At 38.4% G+C, this 20,846-nt stretch overlaps 2 protein-coding genes across 6 annotated transcripts in view; one reads left to right on the top strand and one right to left on the bottom strand.

Moving 5' to 3' along the window:
- The window catches only part of RGL1 (ral guanine nucleotide dissociation stimulator-like 1), a 299,547-nt gene extending 289,625 nt beyond the window's left edge, over positions 1-9,922 (bottom strand). For all 3 annotated transcript variants that reach the window (XM_011995346.1, XM_011995343.1, XM_011995345.1), the window contains exon 1: positions 9,472-9,922. The gene's annotated coding sequence lies outside the window, so the exon portion shown is untranslated. The remainder of the gene's footprint in view (positions 1-9,471) is intronic.
- Positions 9,923-10,027: 105 nt separating this feature from the next.
- The window catches only part of ARPC5 (actin related protein 2/3 complex, subunit 5, 16kDa), a 19,969-nt gene continuing 9,150 nt past the window's right edge, over positions 10,028-20,846 (top strand). The window contains exons 1-4 of one of the 3 annotated variants that reach the window (XM_011995351.1): positions 10,028-10,452; positions 12,792-12,864; positions 15,315-15,491; positions 18,183-19,579. In XM_011995351.1, the coding sequence (XP_011850741.1) occupies positions 10,310-10,452; positions 12,792-12,864; positions 15,315-15,491; positions 18,183-18,245 (456 nt within the window). In that variant the 5' untranslated portion in view covers positions 10,028-10,309 and the 3' untranslated portion in view covers positions 18,246-19,579. Of the gene's footprint in view, positions 10,453-12,782; positions 12,865-15,314; positions 15,492-18,182; positions 19,580-20,846 lie in introns of those variants that run through there. The other 2 variants (XM_011995350.1, XM_011995349.1) reach the window with 2 other exon arrangements.

Here is a 20,846-nt window from a genome sequence, read left to right as displayed (position 1 = left end):
TTCATCTTTAAGGTTCCTTTCAGCTCCATCTGCTATAAGAAGGCATATAGCAAAGCAACAGTTCCACAAAGTGAGATCCTGCAGTGCAGTGATTAGCTTTCCTTGCTCACTACACAGTGATTCTTGGTCATGTCAGGCTGGCCCAGCGATTGAGAGAGAGAAGTTGGGTTGCTCCACCCCTCTTCAGCAAACTGGCAATGTTGATATGGAAGAATATCTCTGCCACCACACATTTAGAGATAATAGAAATAAAGAAAATAGAAGTAAATTAAGGCAGCTAGTAATATGATGATCTGGAAAAGGCATTGGGATATATTCCAAGAAAACAATGAGACTGAAGGGAGGGACACATTATCTTGGTGACTCTACCAAGGTCCAGGGTTTGGGGGTCTTAGCTTTGCACGCTCAACTACCTACTTAGTAAGTACAGGGAGAATGGATTTACTCATCGGAAGCAGGTTTGGATTAACAAAGCTCTTGAGACTGATATGTAAAGACGAAAAACTAATGTACTGATTTCTAGTAAGACTTATAACTAGATATGCAAGCATATATTCAAGTCATCCAGGTTATATAGCCTCTCCATGTACATAAGCTACATTGCAAGTCAAATTATCATAAGGTTGCCTTATGGATTAGAGGAGTCCATTATTTGACTCAAGTGTTTAGTGCTATCAGATTCTGCTTTCATAGTGGTGACTGACATCTGCTTAGAATGAAGTGGTGGATGGGGTATGTACAAGGGCATCTCATTCCTGGACAGTGTTTGGGAGGGTCCAGACAGCAAGAGACAACACAAACCTCTGTGACCAACTCCTGTCATGGCATTGATTTGCTATGTGACTAGAAATCTGTTTTCTATGTTTCATCAAGCTACAATCCAATCCATATAATACTAAACAGATGAGAATTAATCAAGCTACAATCTAATCCTGCTCATCTGAGAGCAAATCCTATTTCTTTAAATTGCCATTACACCTTTTTCATTCATAGTATACGCAATCCAAAAAGTTCCACAGATGGAATCTTACTCTTCTTACTGGTTTTTAAGGAAAGCCACATAAATTTAAAAATTTTTAAAAATAGTAAATTTAAAAAGGAAAGCCACATCATAACCTGTACTAATTTAAAATAATATTATTCGGCCAGGCGTGGTGGCTCCTGCCTGTAATCTCAGCACTTTGGTAGGCTGAAGCAGGAGGACTACTTCAGCCCAGGAGGTAGAGGCTGCAGTGAGCTATGATCACACCACTGCACTCCAACCTGGGCAACATAGCAAGACCCTGTTTCTAAAAAATAATAATATTATTACTAACATTGAGTGAGAGCTATATGTCAAGTATTTTTCTAAGCACTTACATGTATTCATTTAATTCTCCCAATAATCCTACAAGGTAGATATTATTATAATACCTACTTCACAAATAAGGAAATTGTAGCACAGATAATTTAATTAACCTCCCAAGTAGTAAATAAAGGCCGAGCTGAGCGTTAAACCCAAGAAGTCAAGCTCCAGAATCCATGTTCTTAATCATTATGCCTTAATGCTTCTCTAAATAATAACAATGCAGATTCACTACAAAGCCTAAAAGAATCCATATTTATTTAGGACCTGTCCTGAAGCTTGCCTGTCATTCTGCTCAAACCACAGTACCAATGGGCATCCTCTAAACTATGGAAGCCAGGTAGGCAGGATGGGCTAGGGTGGAAAACTTTAGTAGGTTTTAGTTACCAGAACTTTGGCCCTGCCCCACTCCCCTGTTGCCCAGGACCTCATGCCAAACATAAATCCCAAGATTATCTTGTCTTAGATGTCCCTGACTTTCAGGGATATACTAAATCTGGGACCCAAGGCAATGGAACACTGTTTTACTGCATTGTCTAGTTAAGTGTAAATGGTTCCTCAAAAAATTAAAAAGAGAATTAACATATCATCAGGCAATTCTACTTCTGGGTATAAAAAACAAGGTCTTGGCCAAGCACGGCAGTTCACGCCTGTAATCCCAGCACTTTGGGAGGCTGAGGTGGGAGGATCATTTTAGTCCAGGAGTTCTAGACCAGCCTGGGCAACATAGCAAGACTCTGAATCTATTTTTAAAAAGTAAAGTAATTTTTTTTTATAAAACAGGACCTCAAAGAGATATTTCTACACCCATGTTTATAGCAGTATTACTCACAATAGCCAAAAGGTAGAACCAAACCAAGTGTCCATTGACAGATGAATGGATACCCAAGATGTGGTATATACATACAATGGAGTATTATTCGGCTTTAAAAAGGAAGGAAATCTATTCACGTGCCACAACATGGATGAACCTTGAGGACATTATGCCAAGTTAAATAAACCAGTCAAAAATAGGCAAACACCACATGATTCCACTTACATGTGGTAAGTAGAAAATGGTGGTTGCCGGGGGCTGGGGAGCAGGGAACAGAGAGTTATTGTTTAATGGGTACAGAATTAGTTTTGTAAGATGAAAAGAGGTCTGGAGATGGATGTTGGTAATAGCTGTACAACAATGTGCTTAGTACTACTTAATTATACACTTCAAAATGGTTAAGATAATGACTTTGTTTTATCTATCATAATCTTTTTTAAAAATTGAATTACTAGTTGACACCTACTGATCTCTCTAAAGACAAAAAAAGTGACATCTTTTCTGTTAGACTAAATATTAGAAATCAGGCTCTACTGTCGCCGGGCACAGTGGCTCACACCTGTAATCTCAGCACTTTGGGAGGCCGAGGAGGGCGGATCACCTGAGGTTGGGAATTTGAGACCACCCTAACCTTTAGGAGAAACCCCATCTCTACTAAAAACACAAAATTAGCTGGGTGTGGTGGCCTGTAATCCCAGCTGCTCAGGAGACTGAGGCAGGAGAATTGCTTGAACCCAGCAGGCGGAGGTTGCGGTGAGCCGGAGATCGTGCCATTGCACTCCAGCCTGGGCAACAAGAGAGAAACTCCGTCTCCAAAAAAAAAAGAAAAAAAAAGAAAAAGAAATCGGGCTCTATGTCTAGTCTCAAAATACAGAGATAAGGTAAGGAAAGCTCACAGTAATATCTAAAAAACGAATATCCTTTAAAAAATCATTAAAATAACACGGTTTTTTTAGGTTCACAATTTACAGTTCATTTCAAGCTCTTATATGGGTTTGTTTAGACCTTTGATACTTGGCTATATACTTATTTTTAGAAAAAAGTAATTCCAAATTATTATAATTTGCCACATCATTCTGCCACCTGCTGATTGAATATCATTGGCCAAATTACATAACCTCTCTGAGTTTTAGTTTACTCATTCATAAAATGGGAACACTAATTTCTAGGCCATAGAGCTACTCTGGGGATTAAATAATGCAAGTAAAGGGTTTATTTACCAAGTGTCTGACACACAATAAACTTATTAAGTGGTTACTATTATTAATAAAATATGAACAGGATAAGGATAAAGAGTAGGAAATTATAAGGATTGCAGGATCTTTCAAATATTATCAAAACTATGAGTCTTAGATAGTTGACTTCCTATTTTCTTTAAGAAGTAAAGATAGATCAGGCACGGTGGCTCTCGCCTGTAATCCCAGCACTTTGGGAGGCCGAGGCAGGCGGATCATGAGGTCAGGCGATCCAGACCATCCTGGCTAACACGGTGAAACGCCGTCTCTACTAAAAATATTTTAAAAATCAGCCAGGTGTGGTGGCAGGTGCCTGTAGTTCCAGCTACTGGGGAGGCTGAGGCAGAAGAATGGCGTGAACCAGGGAGGCAGAGCTTGCAGTGAGCCGAGATCGCGCCACTGCACTCCAGCCTGGGACAGGGGGAGACTCCCTCTCAAAAAAAAAAAAAAAAAAAAAGAAGTAAAGATATGTTACTAGAATTTGTGATAATCAGGTTGGGGAACAAAAAGTTGATTTCAATGTTTTGCTTAAAGAGTTAATAGTGGTAATGAGAAAAGAAAAACGTCCATGGTCATGGCAGATACTAAAACAATTATAAGAAAATATTTTGTGCAACTTCTTGCCAATAAATTGGCAATCTAGATGAGATGCATCATTTTCTAGAAACACATAAATTCTAAAATTGATTTAATAATAGAAAGAAAAATCAAACAAATCAATAATCATAGAAGATAAGAATGATCGAAGATCTACCTCTAAAAATATCAGCAAGCCCAGGTAGTTTTGCAGCACACTCTATAACTTTCAAAGACCAAATAGCATGATAATTTCTCATCATTTAAACTATTGCAGAGTGTAGGAAAAAAAAGGTGGAAATCTAAATTCGTCCACAAAGTTAGGCTAACACTAATATCAAAACTGGATAAAGATAGCACAAATAAATAAAATTATGGATCCATCTTACTTAAAAACAGAAATTATGAACAGGCATGGTGGGGTGGCTCATGCCTGTAATCTCATCACTTGGGAGACCAAGGCTAGAGAATTGCTTGAGGCCAGGAGTTGAAGACCAGCCTGGGCAACACAGGGAGACACTGCATCTACAGAACAAAATTTTTAAAGGCAGCACGCAGTGCCTCACATCTATAATCCTAGCACTGTGAGAGGCCGAGGCCGGCAGATTACTTGTGCTCAGGAGTTCAAGACCAGCCTGGACAACATGGCAAAACCCCATCTCTACAAAAAAATACAAAAATTAGCTAGGGGTAGTGGTGTGCTCCTGTGGTCTCAGCTACTCGGTAGGCTGAGGTGGGAGGATGGCTTGAGCCTGGGAAGTCGAGGCTGCAGTGAGCCAAGATCACACCACTGCCCGCCAGCCTGGGCAACAGAGTGCGATCCTGTCTGAACTTTTTTAAAAAAATTCTGAAACCACACAAACAAAATATAAACTAATCAAATCCAGCAAGTAATTAAAATGGTAATATTTCACAACCAAATAGAGTTTATTGTAGAAACATGGGAATTTTTCAGTGTAGAAAAATATATATATTCACTACACTCATAAATTCAAAGATAGAAACTATACGATTTTTATGATTAGATCCCCATAAAAGGCATTTGATAATTTTAGCAGTCATTTCTAAAAGTCATAAAGCAAAAGTAAATATGTCAACTGGTGAAATACCAAAAACATTTCCATTGAGACAGGAACAAAGCAGAAGAGCCCAGCACTCAATTTGTCAACACTCTTTTCAACATTCTAGCATATACAATAAGATAAAAAAAGTGACAGAAATATTGGAAAAGAAGATGTAAATTATCATTACCTCAAATATTATACAGTGTGATAAGAGATGCAACCTTAAAACAGCTGTTAGCATTAATAAAATACCCCCATGCTAAGAAAGAATACAGGATAAATATGTTTTAAAGTCCATAGCTTTCATTTTATATCATAAGCCGTTAAAAAAATCAAATGAAAAAGTCTCATTCACAATACTTTAAAAATAAGACTTATTCTTTGGCACTAAATCTTTTTCCTGAGGCAAGAGTACAGATTTACAATTTTTTTTAATCTTTGAAGTACTAATATATGAATAAAGGTTTATGAAAGTTGCAGATACCAGGATGAAATCACTTTTTGTCAAACACAAACTAGAGCCTGGAGAGCACAAAGGAGTAGGGTTCATGATTGCATGGACGAGATAAAAGACATTTTTGGAAGTCTAGTCTCAAGGACTTTCTAAAATAAGAAATTCTGTAGGACTGCAGCAATTCAGATAAAATGCTCTCAAAACAACACCTGCCTAGTAATAGCATCTCCTCCTCTAAAATGTCGCCAAGTCTGACTTTGAGTATCCAAAACCAGTATCTGTTTCCAACCAGCTTATGTGAACTTCTTCTTTTGCCAAATAAAAGTTTCCCTTTGGCCAGGCGCAGTGGGCTCACGCCTGTAATCCCAGTACTTTGGGAGCCCAAGGCGGGCGGATCACAAGGTCAGGAGATCAAGACCATCCTGGCCAACAGGCAGAAACCTCGTCTCTACTAAAAATATAAAAACTAGCTGCGCGTGGTGGCGTGCGCCTGTAATCCCAGCTACTTTGGAGGCTGAGGCAGGAGAATCACTTGAACCAGGGAGTCGGAGGTTGCAGTGAGCCGAGATTGTGTCACTGCACTCCAGCCTGGCGATAGAGTGAGACTCCGTCTCAAATAAATAAGTAAATAAATAAATAAAATTTTAAAAAGTTTCCCTTAATCCTCCCTTCTTTGATGCATATGTAGCTTGCCACAGCTATGCATCTCAGGTTATAATCCTCCTTTCTAACTCCCAAATAAATTCAATGTATTTAGAGATTTTTTTTTTCTTTAGCTTACAGGTTTTTAGTTGACAAGTTTGAGTAGAGAGTTCACCCTATCTACTCCACTTTAATGTGTAATCATAAAATTATATAAAGAAAAAACTTGAAACAAAGAAAAAATGAAATTTTGAAGGTTCGTGTTTTAAAATTTAACACATAACCAATTGATGCAGATATTCATAGGAGCATTAAATCATAAGATAATCTATGCACAACATGCTAAAAATATTTTTATATTTTTATTTATTATGTATATTTATATATATTATGTTGCCAGAGAACCCTGGTATTAAAGCATCCTTACCAGAACTGAAATTCGCTTATTTATATTTATAATACATTTTACATATTTGATTAGCATTGATTTTGCACTTCTATTTCAAATAATAAAAATAAATAATGTCACATTGCAGGATTCAACACCTTTTTTTTTTTTTGAGATGAAGTGTCTCACTCTGTCACCCAGGCTGGAGTGCAATGGCATGATCTCGGCTCACTGCCACCTCCACCTCCCGGATTCAAGCAACTCTCCCATCTCACCCTCCCAAGTAACTGGGACTACAGGTGCGCACCACCACCCCCGGCTAATTTTTTGTATTTTTAGTAGAGACAGGGTTTCCCCATGTTGGCCAGGCTGGTCTTGAACTTCTCACCTCAAGTGATCTGCCCGCCTTGGCTTCCCAAAGTTCTGGGATTACAGGCAAGAGCCACCGCACCCAGCCAGGATTCAATGTCTTTATTTGTTGTTTAAGTATTTAGTGGCAAGTTTGGGGAAGAGAAGCATATGTTAGAATCCTTGGTTTAAAATGTCTGAAAAGAAAGACCTATTATAGCCTTATTAAAGTCCCTTCTAACTGAAAAGATCCTTGGCTGTTTGCATCATCACAGAAAATAAGGAACTACATATACAGCATTAACCTTGAGAAAATTCAGATTCGGTCCTGCTTCGGTATTGAATCAAACTAGGTTATTTGCACAACAAGTAAAATGTCTCAAAACCTTATAAACCTTTTATATCAGGGTAAGCACTCATTTGAAAAATTAAAAGGAAAATAATATTACCTAAGATGAATTAAGTATCATGATAAACATTAAAAATTTAGAATTTGCAAGGAAGTGAAATAATGAGCTTTCTAATTAAAAGATAATTAAGGACAGATTTCTCCACATACACACAAAAATTTCCCTAAAGCTTTATAAAGATATAACTAGCTAATAAGGTGGAGAAGTAATTTATGTGCTCATTAAAAAATACTCAATCTCTGAATGTTAGTCCAAAATTAAGTTGTCAGATCCTTAAATTATTGGCTAGAAACACGTTGAGTACCTATTATGTACTAGGCACTTGGATCATTGTGAGACAATAAAATTTACTGCATTAGAAAAGACATTTTTCACATCTTAAATGCCATAAGCATTATTTGGCTGGCAATTAATTACATTTAACACATTAAACATATAGAGCAAAATTCTGAGCAATCAAAATAATTATACCCTTGAGCAATCGATTATTTAAATTCCTTTCACTATTCCCTTAAGCTGATTTCTACTCTGGGATTCTTTCATAGTTCTCAAATAAGAAAATAAAAAATTTCCTATATAAGGCAATACAAAAGAATAGAAATGTAAGAGAAGAGATGTATTAGCTCTTGAATCTATCCTTGTTTCCATTTGCTCTCAATAGTGCCTCTATTGTTCGATATTCTCTTCAAAGAAAAATACTGATTTAAAAGAAGAAAAAGTACAATCACCTTTAACAGCTAAAGTGTACTGATTAACATCTACTAAAGTTAGCAAAGACAAACTGAAAAAAAATTGTAAAATCTCTATTCTAAGTTACATAATGCCATTCACCATAGCAATGATTTTATACTTCGGTATATGGTTTTTTAAAATAAATATTACCAACAGGTAAAATTTTTTCCTTTGCTGTCTTAAGACAGTCCTAAGATAATTTTTACCAGTGTGTGTGTTCATAACTTGAATGTTAATTTAAAGCAATGTTACTTCTATCACCTAAATGATATACTTATAGAAGAGTGGTTTAATTGGGAACAGAAAAACGCCACATTGCTTCTTCCCAAGAAAAAGGGATGTATTCCATTCTCGAGGTCTCTCTCCCACTCTCTATTTATATATAATACACTGCATAGATAAATACACACACATATATATGTATTTTTTTGAACTTAAAGAAGACTGGATGTATGTATTTACACGTATATATCCAGCAAATATTTAATTTTGAGATCTCTCTCCCTCTTCTGTTATTCTTAGTATGATTCTCAAACTGTACAGTCTTTCATTTTTCATTCATTCATCAAGCACGCATCGAGTCCCTTCTGCATGCTTAGTTTTTTGTCGGATGGAAGGAAGATACAAAAGAAAAACTGTCTCTGCCCTTCAGAATCTTTCCATCTCTTCGAGGAACAAGATAAAACACCATATATTATTAAGCAATTTATAAGACTAGTCCCAAAACCAATGGTACAAGTAACATGCATTTTACATTTATGTAGAATTTTAGAGCTTGGAAACACTTTCGTGATATTTAATCCTAAGAACAATCTTGTAAAGTGCACATTATTAGCTCCATTTCGGTGATGAGGAATCTGAGACAGAATTTCAAGTGACATGTCTCGTTCAAACATTATGAGCGGAAGAGTCAAGACTTAAGCCTGAGTTTTCTGATTATAAGCCCAGTGCTCTTTTCAACACAGCACTGGAAACCAAAGATTGTGGCACACAACAGGACAACAGCCAGTCTTCTGTTCGAGGTCCAACTAAACTGGACCCATACCTGAGCAATGTCCAGCCAAATGTCCAAATTAATTTTATCCTGCAAATATTTGTTCTTCAGTGTAATACACACAGCACAACTACCATTTTCTTCGTCTTAGTGCCTTTATCTCCTACATTCCGGAAATGGGGATGTCAAATATTTTTTTTTAATCTGGCCTAGATGGAATCATATAAATCTTAAATCATAATATAAATCTTAAAGGTGTGGTTTCCACCAATCCTTACCCATTTTGTTTTCCCCCAGCACCAGAGAGCCTAACCTACCCTCACCCCTTTTCAGCATTCTTGCTCCAAACAACCACCTATTTTAAGATGTCAATGACCCTTTCCCAAATTCTACAAATTCACCCCAGTTTTGCCAACCGACCCCAGCGCCTGCCCGAACACATTCCCCTCCCTCCCAGTAGATTTGATACCGAGTTCAGGTTCTGCAGATCCCGTGGTGATGCTGTCACACAGCACTGACAGATAAGATTTGACCTTTCGACTCCGTCCTTGGGGACCTCCCGCTGGCCAAGTAGGGTAGTTCCAACCCCAGGAAACGGGCTTCCCGCTCAGGAACGCAGCCCCTAGCAGCGCACAGTCCGAGGTAACGTCTCCGGCAATTAGAACGATGCTGGGCGCCCGGGTGTGCATCACTCCGCCTCATACTCCTGCCAACTGCAGGGCACTCGGTCCGGCAGCCAGTCCATCCCACCCACATCCAAGTCCCAGCCAGTCGGACCTTACGCAGGACCCGGATGACAGGTCGTTGACGGCTGCAGCAAAAGTCAATGCCACCTGCCGCTGCTGCCCATCACCGACAACCTCAGACCCCCTAGACTGGACCGCAGAAAAGCGTTTCTATGGGAACCCCCTGGTAATCACGTGACGCACTCAGACGACCAATCGTTTCTTACCTCCGCCCGCGATCCAGGTTTCGGCCCTCCCTCTCGCCCCCTCCTCCTTCGCCCAGCCCCGCCCCTTGCCTACGGAGAGCCCGCGCCTGCGCGCTGTGTCCTGCGCGCTCCCTCCCCCGCGCGCGCTCTCCGTGAAAGAGTGGGGGCGGCGTGGGAGGCGCCAGGAGAGCGTGAACCTGAGGAGGAAGCAGCAGGGTTGGCGCGCAGGCCCAGAACCGTCCGAGCCACGGCAGCCGGCGACGCCCCAGAACGGAAGAGGGAAGTGAATCAGGCGCCGGGCAGTGGGCTGCTGGGCTCGGCTTGCTGAGGTAGAGGCAGCTCCAAGAAGAGGCCTTTGCCGCTGGTAGGGATTGGGATGTCGAAGAACACAGTGTCGTCAGCCCGGTTCCGGAAGGTGGACGTGGATGAATATGACGAGAACAAGTTCGTGGACGAAGAAGATGGGGGCGACGGCCAGGCCGGGCCCGACGAGGGCGAGGTGGACTCCTGCCTACGGCAATATCCTTGCATTCGCCGCCCTCCCCACCCTAGCCCAGCCCAGCCCGCCCTTGTCCAGAGACCCGGGAGCCTGAAGGATCCGCGGGGCACCGGCGCGGAGCTGCCCTGTCTACCTGCGGCTAAACCTGTCTCTTTGGGGTCTCCCGCTCTGAGAGGGCAGGAGGAAGCCCCCGTTTCCTACTCAGGAGCCAGGAGACGCGAGGGTCCCACTCTTGGAAGCCTGCCCTCCCCCGCGCGCCTCCACGCCCCCAGATTCCTCAGGTTGCACCCGAGTGCCTGCCTGCCTCGGGAACCGGTCCCGCCGGCCGCGCCTTCGCGGCGTTGGGGAAGGCGGCCCGGGCTGGTGGGGAAGGCTGGTGCCGAGCGCCTAAGTTTTTCTTCCTAGAACTCTTATTTCCCGGAGTCACATTAGCTCCAGAAATCTCTGATTGTGGGGAACCTGCGTCTTTCCTTAGTGATTTTGTTTTTTGTTGTGTTTTTGTTATTGCTAGCATTAAGATAGTTTATTCCTTACCGGGGGCAGGAGGTAGATGGTACGGTTTGAAAATTGAGGTCCCCTATGCTTTCAGCCCATTGGCCTTTAAAAAAAGAAAAAAAAGGGAGGGGGGGATTTGACAAAATATATATTGCACAGAATTTGTTAACCGGGGGAGGGGAATGAATACAAAAAATACAAAACTCCTAGAAGGAAGCTTGGAGCCTTTTACCTGCTAAGAAAAGTACAATAGAAAAAACGACGGAAAATGCGTGTGGAGAATCCTTGGAAATATTTAAAATAAACCCCAGTGAATAAGATAGAAGATGAGACATTTGTATAAAGCAGAATCATTTTTGTAATCCTAAGATTGATTCCATTTTAGTTAAAATATGGCTGTCAGTTCCCGGTTTCTGTTTTTGCATATTTGAATATTCATAACTTTGGCTTCGTATTTGCATTACATCTTTTTTAGAAAAATGTAAATGTTGCAAAAAACCGAAGCTATAGTTTTAGAAAATCTCAAACACTGGCTTTTTATGCATTTCTAATTATTGGGTGTATTCATAAGGAAGACTCAGTGTCCTGTTATATAGGGAAAATGTGAGTGAAAATATTTAATGGCAACAGTATCCTTTTTTAAAGGCACCTAAATACAGCATTAGACATTTATCAATATATAGATAGTCCTTTGATTGCCACAACTTTCACAATTAATTAGCTGTTGCTCTTTTGCATTATTTAAATAAGTGCTTGGGGTCATAAAAAATGAGCTAATCACATGAGGCATGCTTCTCTAGAAATCCTTGCAGCCTTGAAAATAACAGCTTGTCAACCAGAGATTTTGTGTGTGTAAGAACTTTTTCTTCGGAAGATAAATGGTGAACATGCTTCCTAAAAACATTTGTGATGGATAGATGGTGTTTTATGAAACCCCAATGTATTTTAGGTAATTTATGGTGACTTAAATGGTACTGCTGTGTCCGTATCAGTGGATCCGCTTTTTGATCAGTACATCTTAAAATAAAAAGATACTGTCTTTTCTTACCCTTACGTACAGCCAGGAAAGACAACCCTAGTGGTGGGGTACTAGAGATGGAGGAACAAGTGAACTCTGTGGTTTTCCTTTTAGGGGAATGTCTGGTACATTCTGACAGTCTGATTGGCTTTCTGTTTCTCATGCTTGCTAACTCACTAGTGCTTTCAAAGAGAGTCTGAATTTAATAGGTATGGTCTAACACAGTTTGAATAACCTTTGTGAAATATGAGAGAAAATATCTAAAGCAAAAAATTAAGCTGCCACCTAAGGGACATATGAATTATTACATCTTCTGTGATGCCTCTTTTCATCAATATTGAGAGACTGCTAATGTGTATCATTGAGATTGCTAATCTGCCAGCATGTTCTACCAGCATTTCAGTTAATATAGAATATAGTAAAAGTTTGGTCTTTATTTTTTCAATTAGAATCACAGGAAAAGACATATTTTGGTTGATAATAGGTTATTTCATTTGGGGGACTAATAATTCTGATATATATTTTAGGATTTCTTTAACACCACTCTAGGTAATGTTTGCATATGTATCTCACTGGGAAATGAAAGACTATCAAGGTGTTCATTTGATAGTTAGAACCAAGGGTGAAACAGTCTTTGCTTTATTAAAAAGAAAGTCTAATGTTCTCTTTTGCTTTTGATATCTTGCCTTTGATTAACATCCTGGAAACCAACACATTGAATTTCCAGTATTGAACATGGTGATCAGTAATTTTCTTCTTATATGTAAAGCAAGTCTTCAGAACTAGTGGTTATAATACTTTCCTGGCGGCCATGCTTTGCTGCTACACACCCTTAACTTCCATCACAGGAAACATGACAGCTGCCCTACAGGCAGCTCTGAAGAACCCCCCTATCAACACCAAGAGTCAGGCAGTGAAGGTGAGTCGCAGACTACAACGCGGTGATCTCTGCTGATATCTTATTCTTAGTAAAATCCTCTGCAGTTGCAAAAAAAAAAAAAAATCAATATTTTAACTGTTTGCTATCTTTGACATAGAAGAGTTTATAATGTAGTTTGATAGGTAAAAATTTCACGTGAAAAAATAGCCCTGTAATGTAGTTATGATAATGCTGCATGGTAAGACACAGTGAATTCAAATAGTGAAATCATTTGTGTGTGTTTTTAGAGGAGACCACTCAGGCTGAATTTGAACAAAGGTTTGAAAAATAAGTTAAACCTTTACAAAAATAAACAGATTGTAATTGCTTTTTAAAGATTTTTTAAAACCGTACAAATACTAAATATTTATTATAGAAAGTTCAGACATATGGGAAGGTTAAAAAGATAGTCATTTATGGTCCCACCACCCAGAGATAACAGTTACTACTTTGGGGCCTTGCTATATTGTTATAGTTCCCTTTTGTTTTTTAAGAATGAAATTTTATAACCTACTTTTTCGGCTGTATGCAATGTACAAGAGATTTCCTTCGCAGTAAGTTTATTTCTATAGCATTTTTAACAGTTGTATATGGATAAGCTGCAGTGTATACATAACTAATCTTTTGTTATATATTTAGACTGACTTTTCCTGTTGTAAACCACTGAAATGAATATTTTTTGGTAAATTTTTAATTGTTCTCTTTGAATAAATTGCTAACAGTGAATTACTGGATCAAAGAACGCACTTTTTAAGGCTTTTGGTACATGTAGTATTGCCAAATTGCCCTTCAGAATGGTTGTGCAACTTACATTCTCTGCAGTCTTTTAGTAGTTCTTAACCTATTTAGGTATTTATTTAAAATGATGCCCATAGCATCAACCTCATTGTCCATAACTATTCGTACATCCTAGGAGCTTCAAGAATCTCAATTGAGTAGTAGTAAGTAATAACTTAGGTAAATGCGTAATAATTATCTAGGTAACATAATTTTTTATGGGGGAAAAATTGCTTTGGTTTTTACAAGTTGTAAAGAATGTCGTTGAAATTTCATTTTTACCCTGGATGCAAAGATATGTTTTCTAAATCTGGTGATTGCATAGTCTTTAAACCAAAGATAACAATAGGTAGTAGAAACATTGTGTGAAATCCTGACCAGTAGGAATGCTGGAGGTAGCCCTTTGTGTTGAATGGAAGGAGAAACGAATTGTTGAAAAGGTCAGTTAAGTGTTCCCTTTGCTTGCTTGAATGGGTAAGAAAATAACTGCTTTTGAAGCAGGCTTTTGCTAAAGAAAAAAGATCATTATTAATGAACATCACTATATTTCGTATCTACAGTCAATTCATATAAATTACAATTTTCTTTTAAGACAGCTTTGTTTAAAAATTTTAAAAGAAAGTTTTTAAGAAAAAATTACTTCTGAAGAATAATTCAAGGTGGAACTGCAAATCTGCTTCCTTGTTTTGTGGGGTGTTTTTTTTTTGTTTTTTTGTTTTTTTTTTTTTGAGAGGGAGTCTCACTCTCTTGCCCAGGTTGGAGTGCAATGGCGCAATCTCTGCTCACTGCACCCTCTGCCTCCCGGATTTAAGCGATCCTCCTGCCTCAGCCTCCCGAGTAGCTGGGATCACAGGCACATGCCACTATGCCCAGATAATTTCTGTATTTTTAGCAGAGATAGGATTTTACCATTTTGGCCAGGCTGGTCTTGAACTCCTGACGTCAGGTGATCTGCCCATCTCGGCCTCTCAATGTGCTGGGATTACAGCTGTGAGCCACCACACCCCGCTGTTTTGTTGGAATTTTTTTTTTTAAGATCAAGACATAAAATTTAAATGTTGTTTTAATAAATTGTTAAATTATCACATTGATCTGTTAGCAAATCCTCTTGGCTCTGCCTTCAATTATGTCAATAGTCTGTCTAGTTTTTAACCACCTCCACTGCTACTGTGCTCACCACATCCGGCCTGTATTACTGCAATTACCTCCTAATTGCTCTCCCTGCTTCTGCCTTATCCCCTACCCCCACTGCTTATTCTCTGTAACATAGATGCCAAAGCGATCCTGTTAAAATGTGAGTCAGATTATGGCACTGCTCTTAAAACCTTCCAGTGTCTTCTTATTTCTCTCAGTAAAAGCCAAACTCCTTACAATGCCTGGAGGCCTTACACGATCTGTCCTCCCATAACCTCTGACTTGCTCACCTGCTTTTCTCCCACCAGTCCACTCCAACCACATTGGGTTTTTTTCCTATTCCTAGAACACACTGAACACACACTAATAGTGTGTTCTTTCCTCTGTCTGAAACACTTTCCTCAGTTATCCCAGGCCTTCCTCTTTCACGTCCTTCAGGTCCTTACTCAAATGTCACCTTCTTAGTGTGGCCTTTCTGAAATTCTAAACCATCCTCATACAGATACGTCTAAATGTTCTGTTATTTATTTACCCACCAGGACCGGGCAGGCAGCATTGTCTTGAAGGTGCTCATCTCTTTTAAAGCTAATGATATTGAAAAGGCAGTTCAATCTCTGGACAAGAATGGTGTGGATCTCCTAATGAAGTATATTTATAAAGGATTTGAGAGCCCCTCTGACAATAGCAGTGCTGTGTTACTGCAATGGCATGAAAAGGTAAATTACGAATTATAAATCTACATAACTGGTTCTTTTACAATAGGGGATGACAGTGACGACCTCTCTCACCTAAATAACCATTTTGACTTGGTTGTACATTTTTTTATTACAAATAAAATGCATGAAAATGATAGTTCATATTTATGTTTACTAGCCTTGGTCTTAAGAGATTCTAATTCCAACACTTGTGTTTATTCAGCAATGATTATTAGTAATTAAACATAATCTTGAACTCTGAATTAAATCAAAACTTTGTAAAAGAAAATAAGCAGTATAAATCAAGAATTCTTTCACAGTGACCAAAGGGTGAAAACAACACAAGGATCATCAACAGATGAACAGGTAAATTGTAGTACATACATACAATGGAATATGATTCAACCATAAAAAGGAATGACATTCTGACACATACTATAACATGAGTAAACCTTGAAAACATACCAAGTGAAATAAGCCAAATACAAAAGAACTAATATTTTATAATTTTACTTATATGAAATAATCTAAGATAGGCAAACACAAAGGGACAGAAAGTCCTTAGAGGTTACCAGGAAGTAGGAAAAGTAAGGAATAGGGAGTTAGTGCTTAATGGGTATAGAGTTCCTGCTTGGAGTGGTAAAAAAGTTATGGAAACAGATAGTGGTGATGGCTACAATACATTGTAAATGTAATTAATGCCAATGGATTTTATGCTTAAAGATGGTTAAAATGGCAAATTTTGTGTTAGATATTTTACAACTTTTTTTTAAAGAATTAGGGGTTTGGAGGATTAAGAATTCTTAAATCATTTTTTTTCTATTTTCATGCATATATTTTGCAATGTAAGTAGATGCTGGTACATCATCTGTCAAAAGAGTACAAGGGATTTTGAGCTTTGGGTAAAAAACTGGATAACATGTAAATAGAACCAGCCATAAAAATATTAAGTGTTTGAAGTGTATCTGAATGAAAACACACACATAAGAAAAAAGTACATAGTAAAACTTGTTGTTTAGCCTTGGTCAAGTCACTTTATCCCTCATACACTATCAAAAAGAACTAACATTTATGGATAGGGTAACCATTCCTCACAATTTTCCCAGGATAGCCCCAATTTATGCTTGTTGTCCCATCATAACTATAAATAGTTCCCCCTTTTACTCTAAAATGTACCAGTTTGGATAGTAATTTATATGGCACCCTATTCATGGAACACTTTCTGTTGCCAGGCACCATACTATTAATGTTTTAATTTAGTCTTTATAACAACCCTATGAAGTACATAAATATCTTTATCATCCTCAATTTACAGATGAAGAGCCAGCTTTAAAACCAAGCAGCCTAGTTCTAGTATAGCCTCAAGATTGCAATGAACGTTGATTAAGCACTTATTATATTCCAGATACTCTTCCAAGGACTTTATAAATATTAACTCATTTAATCCTCATGAAAACGGAGGGAAATGTTTGCTATTATTTCTCTTTTGTAGCGGAGGAAACTGAGGCATGTGTGAAGTCTTCATTTCTTCCAAATGTCAGTCACCAGTTTTTACCAGTCTTCTAAGTATTTCTGAAATCTATCTGTTCAAGTGTATCTAATGCAGCTGTTCACAGCATCTCTCCCAGTCTGTTGCCATAGCTTCCTGACTGGTTTCCCAGCTACCAGTTTTGCCTCCCTCAAATCTGTTCTCTACCCAGGTAACAGAATGATCTCTTTAAAATCAGAATTGCCCTTGTCAGTCACCTGCAGGATAAAGTCAAAGTTCGCAAGTCTGGTTTCATCTTCCATGTCATTCTTCCCCTCAGGCTATAGCAATGCCAGCCTTTTTCCTGAATGCACCATATCGTTTCACACCTCCATACATTTGCTCATGATTTTCTGGTGTTAGCCTGTCACCTGCTCGTTCTTTTAATGGGTCATTTCCTCCAGGAAGCCTTAGCTGAAACATTCCTCTGTACTGTTAATCTGGGTATAAACCACTCCCTGGTGCTTTAATAGCACCTGAAGCACAACTCTCATTTCATACATTAGATTAAAATTATCTGTTTATATGTCTGTCTCCTCATGCTAGACCAGAAAATGCTGTATTTGTTCACTTTTGTATCCCCAGCATCTAGCACAGTACTCAGTATACAAACGTATTCCATAAATATTTTTGAACAGAAAGAAACCAGAGCTCAGATTCCTAATACTTGATCATTACTCTCTGTTTTTCAAATTAGAGTCAGAGTTAAAGTTTCTGAGTTCTTAACTATTAAACAATACCTTCTTTCTTTGGGAGAAAAAAATCTGACAAAGGCTAACTAATCGAAGTGGAAGTTGGGATGGTTGATCCCAGTTTGAATTTTCTCCTGACTGTGTAGTGAGAATGAGAGATGCAGAATGTCCACCTGTTTTGAGCAGGAAGACTACGCTGCAGATTTTTTAAAACATTATTTAGAATTAATGTACTAGAATGTAAACTAGTATCTCACTAAACTGTAAGCTCATGAGGGCAGGGACTTTCAAGGTTTTGTTTATTACTGTAACCCCAGTGCCAAGAACAGTAGTACCTGGTGCGTAATTGGTGTTCAAGAATTTATTATTTGTTAAATGATAAATTCAGGGTCTATAGCCATGCCCATTCCTTCTGTAAGAAAAATGTTTTACTTAATATGAGAATTGACCTTTTACGATTCTGTCAACATTTACATCTTGGTTTGTTTTTAGGCACTTGCTGCTGGAGGAGTAGGGTCCATTGTTCGTGTCTTGACTGCAAGAAAAACCGTGTAGTCTGGCAGGAAGTGGAAATCTGCCTCGGGAGTGGGAATTGCTGGTACAAAGACCAAAACAACCAAATGCCACCGCTGCCCTGTGGGTAGCATCTGTTTCTCTCAGCTTTGCCTTCTTGCTTTTTCATATCTGTAAAGAAGAAAATTACATATCAGTTTTCCTTTAATGCAAATTGGGATAATATAGAAGAAATTGTGTTAAAATATAAATGTTTCATCCTTTCAAAACCATTTCAGTGATGTTTATACCAGTCTGTATATAGTATAATTTACATTCAAGTTTAATTGTGCAATTTTTAACCCCTATTGGCTGGTTTTTTGTTTTGTTTTGTGTTATTTTTACCTAATACTGAGAGATTTGGTTAGAATTTGAGGCCAGTTTCCTAGCTCACTGCTAGTCGGGAAATGATATTTATAAAAAATATGAGAGACTGGCAGCTCTTAACATTGCAAAACTGGACCATATTTCCCTTATTTAAGCAAAATATGTTTTTGGAATAAGTGGTGGGTGAATACCACTACTGAGTTCTAGTTTTGTTTTTGCTTGCCTCCTGATTATCTGTACTGTGGGTTTAAGTGTGCTACTTTCTCTCAGCATCCAATAATCATGGCCTCTCAATTTATTTGTGGTCGCCCAGGGTTCAGAGCAAGAAGTCTTGCTCTATACAAATGTATCCATAAAATATCAGAGCTTGTTGGGCATGAACATCAAACTTTTGTTCCAATAATATGGTTCTGTTTGGAAAAAAACTGTAAATCAGAAAGAATGATTTGCAGAAAGAAAGAAAAACTATGGTGTAATTCAAACTCTGGGCAGCCTCTGAATGAAATGCTACTTTCTTTAGAAATATAATAGCTGCCTTAGACATTATGAGGCATACAACTAGTATTTAAGATACTATTTAATATGCCCCATAAATGTCTTCAGTGTTCTTCAGGGTAATTGGGATCTCAGAAGATTTGGTTCAGATCCAAACAAATACACATTCTGTGTTTTAGCTCAGTGTTTTTTTAAAAAAGAAACTGCCACACAGCAAAAAATGGTTTACTTTGTTGGACAAACCAAATCAGTTCTCAAAAAATGACCGGTGCTTATAAAAAGTTATAAATATCCAGTAGTTCCAAAACAAACCACCTGATCAAGGAGGAAGTCAGCTTGTGATTAGTATTTACATTGGACACCAGTTTTGTAATCACTGACTTATGTGCAAACTGGTGCAGAAATTCTATAAGCTGTTTGCTGATTTTGATACCTGCTTTTTGTTTCATTTTGTTTTGTTTTGTTTTGTAAAAATGATAAAACTTCAGAAAATAAAATGTCAGTGTTGAATAATTTATTTTTCTTTGACTTGAACACTTACGAATGTATGGTTAATTAAGAGGAAAGGTTTTCTGCTTCTAGCACCAAGTACTATACTCTTAACAGGAACAATTTGGTAGGGTTTTTATAAGACTATATAGATAGAAGATGATAGAGAAGAGAGTCATTAATGATGTCAGAGCACTGCTGAAGCCTTTGGAGTGATTCCATAGCCCTCTGGATGGCAGCTGAATACCTGTATGTAGTATCACTGCCCAAAGACCTGGACTAGATAGTGCAAAGTAGCCTAGCAGCTGCAGTCATTCATTCCCAGCCTCCAAAATTCTCTTTCTTACACCTCAAATCTATTTATTGCACTGACCTACTCACAGCAACTTCTGTTTGGTTTCGATCTGCGCCTGACTAGATTCCCACTTTAAAACACTTCCAAGCAATTCCTGGGTGAAGATAAGCTAAGCAATAGGTATTATTTTTAAATGTTACTTAGAGATAGGGACTTGCTATGCTGCCCAGGCTGGAGTGCGGTGGCTGTTCACAGGTGTGATCATAGTGCACCGAAGCCTCAAACTCCTGGCTTCAGGCAATCCTCCTGCCTCAGCCTCCGGAATAGCTGGAACTACAGGCGCACATGCCACTGTGCCTTAGCCAATAGGTATTAGAGGTAGTCAAGTAGGTATAGCATAACCAATTACAAACTTTAAAATCAAATGATACCAAATGTTTTTTCATAAAATCCTTCTTAACATCACTTTCATAACAAGCATTTGGAAAAATTCTGGAGTTCATATTCTGTGTTCACATGAATGGATGTATTTAGAATCTGCCAGTCTATCAGCTTTACTGAGGGGAGATAATAAAAATATTTAACAAGTAGTATAATGTAGAGACCGAGTCAAAATGGATACCAGCTGGGAACAACCGGTTCAACTGTTGCCTCCTGACTAAATGTCAGCCCAGGGTGTAGTAATCGTGACACAATACTATCCTTGGTGAAAAGTGTTGGGAATAGGATTAATTGTGGGGGGAAAAATGCCATAGGGATACTTTTAGCACAGAAGTAGTTGTTTACCTCCCATTCTCCTCTTTTAATCTCAGTGGTTTTATTATTTGGTTTCTTTTTTGCCATTTTACAAAGGGGAAGAGGAAAACATAACCCCTTCTTGGTCATTGGGTAACAGCACCATTTAGGTAACAGTCATACTTGATGGCAAGTATGATGATATTTTAAGGACATGAAATCAATGTGTAGATGGTACAAATTAACCATATTCTTTTTAAAGC

This window comes from Mandrillus leucophaeus, unplaced genomic scaffold (genome assembly GCF_000951045.1).
Source record: "Mandrillus leucophaeus isolate KB7577 unplaced genomic scaffold, Mleu.le_1.0 Scaffold484, whole genome shotgun sequence".
NCBI classification, from domain to species: Eukaryota; Metazoa; Chordata; class Mammalia; order Primates; family Cercopithecidae; genus Mandrillus; species Mandrillus leucophaeus.
This window is presented reverse-complemented; position numbering and strand designations above follow the sequence as displayed.